The following is a 9,132-nucleotide window of genomic DNA, read 5'->3' as shown; positions in this document are numbered from 1 at the left end:
TGTTTACCACTGTCTACTTATGTTTATTACTGTTTACCACTGTCTACTTATGTTTATTACTGTTTACCACTGTCTACTTATGTTTATCACTGTTTATCATTGTTTACCACTGTATACTTATGTTTATTACTGTTTATTATTGTTTACCACTGTCTGCTTATGTTTATCACTGTTTATCATTGTTTGCCACTGTCTACTTATGTTTATCACTGTTTATCATTGTTTACCACTGTATACTTATGTTTATTACTGTTTATTATTGTTTACCACTGTCTGCTTATGTTTATCACTGTTTATCATTGTTTACCACGGTCTACTTATGTTTATCACTGTTTATCATTGTTTACCACTGTCTACTTATGTTTATCACTGTTTATCATTGTTTGCCACAGTCTACTTATGTTTATCACTGTTTATCATTGTTTGCCACTGTCTACTTATGTTTATTACTGTTTGCCACTGTCTACTTATGTTTATTACTGTTTACCACTGTCTACTTATGTTTATCACTGTTTATCATTGTTTACCACTGTCTACTTATGTTTATTACTGTTTGCCACTGTCTACTTATGTTTATTACTGTTTACCACTGTCTACTTATGTTTATCACTGTTTATTATTGTTTACCACTGTCTACTTATGTTTATCACTGTTTATCATTGTTTGCCACGGTCTACTTATGTTTATCACTGTTTAGGATGATACAAGAGTTCTGTTCCCACACTGATGTTTACTAAATTAACAGTAAACTCTGGAGTTTGGCTAAATCATTGGTCTTAAATCAAGCCTTATCTCTTCTTTATTGTGAAGCAGATGAGGTCTGATGATGATGAATATGGAACTCTTATTTCAAAAAACTGAGCAATAGCTAGCAAACTGTATAAGAACAAGTTTAGAGACTCTTATTTTTTGAATTATTTAGCCCAATGATATTAAATGTGTAGCATGCATTAAGCATAGTCCTATTGCAGGTGCATGAAGTGAGCTGGGCCAAACCAGGCCAGCATGGTTAGTACAGTTTGGCCCAATTCTGTAACATAAATGTAGTATAAAACATATGCATGTTTGTGTGCTGTATGAAAATTTTGAGCTGATTCTAATAAATATTGAATTTTTAAAAAGAATTTTTGCCAAAAATGACTAGGAGAGAATTCTCAATTTTAATAATTGTTTCCGATACATATAAGTGTTCTTGTATATATTGTGCAGCAAGTTTGAGCTGATTCCGATTGATTTTTTTTAATTTCTATGAATTCTTAAAGTTTCTCAAAGCTAAGTCCCGGCCTATACTATATAGTAGAGAATCCTTAGCCAAATATTTTGCCAAAAATTACTGTGAGAGAATTCTCAATTTTAATCATTTTTAGATACATAATTACATACATATATATATATGTTCTTATGTTGTGTAGCAAGTTCCACTCCAGCACTTCTTTACTACTGTTCTTCTAGTTTTAGCATTTTCAGTGAAGGTGTGGCCATTGGGTTCCATATGTATATAAAGAAATGATTTAATAACTGTATGTCTTATAAGTATAGCAAGCTTAGCTCATGCATTATGCCAAGCACTGAAAATAAAAATCAGGTCCTTTCCTTAGTCACTTTTGTGATACTTCTAGTGTCATTGGGAGCTGCTGGTACTTCTCTTAATCTCATTCAGGCTAACACTAATAATGGGGCATCATGTTCTTTTTTTATCACTGAGTCTCAACTTGAAGATCAAAGTCTGGTAAATTATAATGTACCCACTTGTAAGTTGAGTATAGCAAGTGCTACCATTGCTACAATATGTCTGGCTCTGCTAACTGCCATTGAGCTAATCAGTGTTTTATTTAAAATAAATGCAAAAACGTAAGTTCAGTACTTCAGTGTTTGATCTACATTTAATTTAACTAATTTAATTTATTTCAGGTTGATTGCTGGGATTATTTAAGTTGGACTCTTTGGCGGTTCTATTTTGCCCCTATTGAATACCACAGTGGTGGTTTCAGCTGGTTGGGCAAAGACCTGTGCTACATTCCAAGAAAGAACTAGCTTTAGCTGCACTGGACCACAATATATTTCTGACGCTGGACCTTATCCACCAAATGGTGCAGAATTCATAGCAGCTGCTGTAAGTAATTAAATGCACAAGCTACTAATATTATTCTCCTAATATAGATATGCTCTGGTGTTGGTGTTCTGTTAACTATTGCAGCTTTTTTCATTTGTATTATGAAGCAGATGACACGAAATGATGATTAAATCACACCAAACAATTGAACACTAACTTCATGCAGTAACAATAATTATAGTGACCCTAAAGTTTAAATTTTTAGCAGATTTTAGCTGATTATAATGTACAGTTTATTAGTGAAATGCATTACGTATTGTTAAAGTGAACATGCTTTTATAGTCTTGAGTATATTTCATAATTCAAAACAATTACTGTAACTAAGGCATATTCATGCTTGCCATGTTATGCATATTTTAGAATGAGAGAGGCATGACAATAAGAAGCTAAAAACTACATAAGGAGAAACAAAATACTTAAGAGGTTGTCATAAACATAATAATGAATTATGATGTGTGCATGGCCACTTAAGCTAGCCCATGGACCTATGCAACAACACAATCAAAACAGTTTGGGAAAAATAGTGACAAATTCCCTATTTTCAATATGTAATGCAAAACAACTAATTCATATGCAATGTAGTCTACTGACCATCTAAGTGGATTGCAGCTTTCCTTGCTAGTGCATTAAATAAATACAGAATTATAGTTAATGAGCTTGGTTTTCATTACTTTTCAAAGTATCATTAATAATTTAAAACTAATAGCACAAAACAAAAATATGCAGGTAGTTATACTGTATACAGTAGTCATAAGTACTTGTAATTACAGCCTAACTTACAGTAACTTGCTACCTGTAATGTAGGTAACACTAAATTAATGTACGAGTATGTATAGGAGCATACCATTTTAGTGCCCAATTAAATCAGTGAAATTAAACTATTAACCAATACCATTGCTTTAGTTTTAAGTTATACACACACAGCTAGGTTATTTTATTGCTTATCACTTTTCTTTTGTTTCTATTACTTTTAAGTTTGTATTTTTGCATGCTCTGTTTTTACTTTATAGTATACTTAGTTCTTATGTGCAAAAGTGGTTACGATATACACTTGCACTATTTGTGATGACTTTTTGTAAGTTTCTGTTTATGTATGCTCAGCTTTTACTTTATATTATGATTACATGCTTTTTCTGGTTGAAAGGATTTGTACTAAGAAGTGCTCATAATAAAATCATTACCAAGGCAATAAATACTTCTATTGTCTCTTGGTCTCATTCAGGCTAGCACTAATAATGGGGTATCATGTTTCTTTTCTAGAAATTTTTAGAATCTATTATTTAGTATTTTTTTCTGATTCAGCAAAAGTTTTAAATGGCCAAAACTTATTAATTTGCTGTAGGAATACATGTGTATAAGGACATCAAAAATGTAATAAAAATTAGGAATGATTTTGGAGCCATTTTTCAAAAAATAAGCATAGGCTATATTATATAGCAAAGGGAATTTTTTAGATTTTGACATTTTTTTAAATGGCCATAACTCAAAAAAGTTACCTTTCTACATAGCATAAGGACATCAATATGTATTAGAAAATGTAATAAAAATTGGAGTCATTTTAAAACTATTTTTTCAAAAAGCAAGGGCTATAGTACAGGGTAATTTTCAGATTTTTGCATATTCTTAAAAATGGCTATAACTTGAAAAATTTATGTCAGAATCAGCTCAAACTTGCTACATAGCATAAGGACATCAATATGTATTAGAAAATGTAATAAAAATTGGGTGTCATTTTTTAGTCATTTTTTAGAAAAAAACCATGGGCTATAGTACAGGGTAATTTTCTGATTTTAGCCAATTTTAAAAAATGGTCATAGCTCAAAAAAATTAAGCCGGAATAGGCTCAAACTTTCTACACAGCATAAGGACGTCAATATGTATCAAAAAATGTAATAAAAATTTCGGGTGATTTTTTAGCCATTTTTTGGAAAAAAGGCATGGGCTATAGTACAGGGTAATTTTCAGATTTTGCCTAATTTTTTAAAATGGTCATAACTTGAAAAATTTAAGTCGGAATCAGTTCAAACTTTCTACAAAGCTAAGGACATCAATATGTATCAGAAAATGTAATAAAAATTGGGGGTGATTTTTTAGCCACTTTTTGCAAAAAGCATGGGCAATTTTCAGATTTTGGCAAATTTTTTAAAATGGTCATAACTCAAAAAAATTAAGTCAGAATTGTCTCAAACTTTCTACATAGCATAAGAACATTAATATGTATCAGAAAATGTAATAAAAATTTGGGGTCATTTTTTTAATCATTTTTCCGAAAAAGCATGGACTATAGTACAGAGAAATTTTCAGAAATTGGCAATTTTTTGAAATAGCCATGTACTAAAAATTTTTAGTTGTAATCAGCTCATGACAACTTTTCGCAAAGTATAAATACATGGTATTTACATAATACAAGTGATTGATAGGCGATGGAATGCATACATGTACATGTGCCTAAAAAACATCAGATATTTACAAGTAATGATATCTCCATACTTAACAATATAATTTTTACACTAAACTAAGGTGAGCTAGAAAGATATAACTATAAGGAGCATTATTTGGGGGAAATTTCAGAGGAATGATCATTTTAAAAAGATGCATACATAACAATTAGAAGAATTTACACCATTAATGGGTTTTTCCCTTTGCCATACACACATTTATGTACATGCACATACAAGCATAAAAGCTTCACTCAACTACATTGTTGTTTAATGCTCAGGCTTGCCCTAATAGGTTATCAAAATTCCTGCCATAGTAGAAGAAATTTTAATTAGAATATTTAGCTTAACAATGACAATTTATTGTAGCTTAATGATTAGCTTAATGTAGTTTCATTACTAAAAGCTAATTAAAGGTAATTTAAACTATAAACACTGTAGATGATTTATTTTTTTCATACAAAAACACTTCATACACTGCAAGCATTATGTTTTACTAGATACAAATGTTGTCAACATGTTATTGGTAATTGGAGCTAAGGTCAGTGAGGTGTGCCAGCTAAGGTCAGTCATAGTACAAGGGTCAATCAATCCAAAGTTTCCCTCACACTAAATATTCTCATAGACAATGCATCAAATTAAAGGTGTGGCTCTTTGATCACGTCCATGCATAAAAGAAAGAATTTAGTTCAATTGCAGATACAACTCTGTTTAAGAATACTATCATGCCTAGTGAAGCCTTAGTCAAGCAGATCTTTTCAGTAGCTTCTTTTGTGATACTTCTAGTGTCATTGGGAGCTGCTGGTACTTCTCTTGGTCTACTTCAGGCTAACACTGATAATGGGGTAAGATGCTTTTTCTTCGTTTCTTATACTCAAGCTATGAACACAAGTCTGGTGAATTATAATGTACCCACTTGTAAGTTGGGTATAGCAAGTGCTACCATTGCCATCATATGTCTGGCTCTGCTAACTGCCATTGAGCTATTCAGTCTTTTATTTGAAATAAATGCAAAAACGTAAGTACTTCAGTGGTAGATCTATAACTCTATTAAAATTTAATTCCATTGAAGGTTGATTGCTAAGATTCTCCAAATTGGATTCTTTTCTGGTTCTATTTTGTTTCTATTCATTACCACAGTGGTGGTTTCAGCTGGTTGGGGAAAGACCTGTGCTACAAACAAAAATATAACAAAAACTGGTGCTGATACTTATTTTGACTGCACTGGACCACAATACCTCTCTGGTCTTGGACCTTTGGCACCAAATGGTGCAGAAATCATAACTGCAGCCGTAAGTCGTTAAACAGACAAGCTATTATTAATATTCTCTTGATAGGCATTTGCTGGTATTGGTGTTCTGTTAACTATTGTAGCTCTTGTTCTCTTTATTGTAAAGCAGATGAAGTCAAAGACTAATTATGGAAATCTTACTCCAAATAACTGAACACAACTAGAACTAACCATTTATTAGTGACTTTGATTATTGCTGATCTCTTTTCTTCTTTTAAAAATATTGAGCCAGTGTATTGTATAAATAATATAGACTATACTTGAAGCAAACTATATTTAGTCTTATCTAAGATTTTTGAGTACATTTCATGATCATCATTATATAGCATCTACAAGCAATTAAGCCATAGAGTTTATAGTGTCCATTGACAACCAGGGAGAGAGAAAGAGGGGGAGAGAGTAATGACAATAAACTACAATGGCATAGTCCATTATACTATTAAGTTTTGAATTACTGATAATCTGGGGAAGTCAAGATAGCCATATTGACTATTATAATAATATAATACTGGACTTATCAGTATCCATGGATACTGATAAGTCCAGTATTATTATAATAGCCAATAAGGCTATCTTTACTTTCTCAGGGTATCAGTAATTCAAAACCAATAATAGTGCTCTATACAACAATATAAATTAGATTCTATTATCCCATTCCTTATTCCTTATAAAAGTGATCATGCCTACTGTAAGCATAGGAATTATGCTCACCAAGCTAGCATGCAATTATTGTAATACTCACTAGCCAGACCATTCACCAGCCTACAGTTATTTGAGTGGACAGCACAAGTGACAGTGGCTGGTTGGGGGAATGGTCTGGATTGTGAGGCTAAGCTACAATAACCTGAAATGACTGTTGTCTGTTAAGCATTTAGGTTTATAGCTTCATGTTGCATTATGTACATGAAATACAATTGCCATCCTTAGTAATGTACACATTACTTAATAATGGTGAGTTGCATGTAGCTATTACACTATTAGGATGGGCCTGCCATTGATACTGTTCACATATTTTACAATGTATATAAAGTTCATTGAAAATAGAAACTTTGTTAGATGAGTCAAGTTTGAGTTGCTAGTACAGATATGAACAGTATTTGACTGTGTACTGTATCCTGCACTTGGAACTGCTACATTTTTATTGTTATATTTCATTGTAGCTCTGATTACTCGTTATACTATAATGGAGCTATTATATACAATAACAAGGTAGCTCCCAGCACACAATACAGTGCACAATTCATGGGTCAAGTAGCCTCCTACCAAAGTTCAGACAAGGTAGTTCCCCTCACAAATAATGCATTATAATGAAGAGGCGTGACTTTTGGTCATATACCATGAATGCCATTGTGATGCACATAATCTATATATTATTACAATTTAATTATTTATGCTCATGTTTACTACTTAATAAGCTCAGGCACTACCAATCGGGAGCCATAAATCTGGTCTCCTCTAATTGCTGGAATAAGGCTAGAATGTAATTATGGCAGACTTCACTATCTTTACAAGAATTCCACCATTATAGGCTAATGGCTGAGTGATAGGGCTGCATGCCTAATCATCTATAGAATAATTAAAAGCTTATAATGTTGATGGAATAATAAAAATAGACTATTAGCAGGGAAAGCTATTGCAATTAAGACTGTTTTATCAGTCAGCAAGCTATGCATATTGCAGCATAAAGTAATAAATATATTGTACAAGAGGATAAACATGTTTACAACTAATGTTGTAATTGTTGTTTGGTTTGCTATTAAGACAAACAAATATTGAGCTTGAAGCATTACAGATGCATGTCCATAATGCTTTATAATTAGCACAATAATACAATTAATATAGAATTATAGTAGTAATGACAGTTCCCTAAGGCTACATGCATAAACACTAAAACTGCATTTATATAGTAAACAAAGGGTTGGGCTCCGTTATGACTCTCATGTATATAAAGAAAAAACTTTGACAATCGTACTAACTTCAATAAAGATGCCTGAAATAATCAAGCAGATCCTCTCAGTAGTTCCTCTTGCAGTACTTCTATTGTCACTGGGAGCTGCTGGTACTTCTCTTGGTCTCATTCAGGCTAACACTGATAATGGGATAGCATGTCGTTTTTTCATTACTTATACTCAAGCTATGAACTCAAGTCTGATAAATTACAATGTACCCACTTGTAAGTTGAGTGTAGCAAGTGCTGCCATTGCTACAATATGTCTGGCTCTGCTAACTGCCATTGAGCTAATCAGTGTTTTATTTCAAATAAATGTCAAAAGGTAAGTATTTCAGTGGTATGTAGCTTAATTAAATATTAATTAATTCAAGTTTAGGTTGATTGCTGTCATTATTCAAGCTGGATTCTTTGTTGGTTCTATTTTGTTCCTATTGATTACCATGATTGTGGTTTCAGCTGGTTGGGGAAAGACTTGTGCTACATACAAAAACATAATGAGCTTAGATGGTAACATTGACTGCACTGGACCACAATATTTCTCTGGTGTTGGACCGTATGCACCAAATGGTGCAGATTTCATTACAGCTGCTGTAAGTTGTTATATTAACATTTCTACATATTAAAAGCATTATACAATGATAGGTACTTGCTGGTGTTGGTGCTGCAATAGCTGCTGGAGCTTTTTGCTACTCAATTGTGAAGCTGATGAGGAGGTCAAAAGATGATAATGAAACTACTCTAAACTACTGAACACTGACTATAATGTAACATTGACTCTAATTACTGATTTCTTCTGAATTTATTAGTGTATTGTCTATCAGTAGTACAAAAAATAAGTAGTTGAAGTAAAAATCCTTTTATTAACTTAATATGGTAACGTGTAAATGAGCATTGATTTAGTTTGCTCCAGCTATATACAATTATATACAATAACAAAGTAGTTCCCAGGACACGATACAGATCATGGGTCAAAATAGCCTCCTACCAAAGTTCAGATAAGGTAGTTTCCCTCACAAATAATGCATATTAATGGAGAAGCATCATGTTATACACCATGAATGCCATTGAGATACACATACCGGTAGATCTATTACAATTTATTTATGGTCATCTTTACTTCAAAACAAGCTCAGACACTACTCGGGAGCCACAAATCTGATCTCCTCTAATTGCTGGAATAAGGCTAGAATACAATTATGGCAGGTTTCAATATCTTTAAGAGAATTCCACCATTATAGGCTAACGGCAGAGTGATAGGGCTGCATGCTTAACCATCTATAGAATAATTAAAAGCTTATAATGTTGATGGAATAATAAAAATAGACTATTAGCAGGGAAA

The 9,132-nt window shown here is 32.4% G+C and overlaps 2 protein-coding genes across 3 annotated transcripts; both read left to right on the top strand.

Moving 5' to 3' along the window:
* Positions 1-1,551: 1,551 nt before the first annotated feature.
* On the top strand, positions 1,552-6,144 carry LOC109584879 (uncharacterized). Of its 2 annotated transcripts, none has more exons than XM_020000777.1 (3): positions 1,552-1,851; positions 5,624-5,843; positions 5,889-6,144. In XM_020000777.1, the coding sequence occupies exons 1-3, from the start codon at positions 1,559-1,561 to the stop codon at positions 5,994-5,996; spliced, it is 621 nt and encodes a 206-aa protein (XP_019856336.1). In that variant the 5' UTR covers positions 1,552-1,558; the 3' UTR covers positions 5,997-6,144. The 2 variants fall into 2 exon arrangements, with proteins under 2 accessions (XP_019856336.1, XP_019856335.1); XM_020000776.1 differs by lacking the exon at positions 1,552-1,851 and adding an exon at positions 5,235-5,569.
* A 1,684-nt stretch (positions 6,145-7,828) lies between these two features.
* LOC109584881 (uncharacterized) lies at positions 7,829-8,577 on the top strand. Its single transcript, XM_020000779.1, has 3 exons — positions 7,829-8,115; positions 8,170-8,383; positions 8,436-8,577. The coding sequence occupies exons 1-3, from the start codon at positions 7,829-7,831 to the stop codon at positions 8,541-8,543; spliced, it is 609 nt and encodes a 202-aa protein (XP_019856338.1). The 3' UTR covers positions 8,544-8,577.
* The last annotated feature ends 555 nt before the right edge of the window (positions 8,578-9,132 follow it).

This window comes from Amphimedon queenslandica, unplaced genomic scaffold, assembly GCF_000090795.2.
Source record: "Amphimedon queenslandica unplaced genomic scaffold, v1.1 AMPQUscaffold_13155, whole genome shotgun sequence".
Taxonomy (NCBI): Eukaryota; Metazoa; Porifera; class Demospongiae; order Haplosclerida; family Niphatidae; genus Amphimedon; species Amphimedon queenslandica.
Note: the sequence above shows the minus strand (reverse complement) of the source record. Positions and strands in the feature narration are given on the sequence as shown.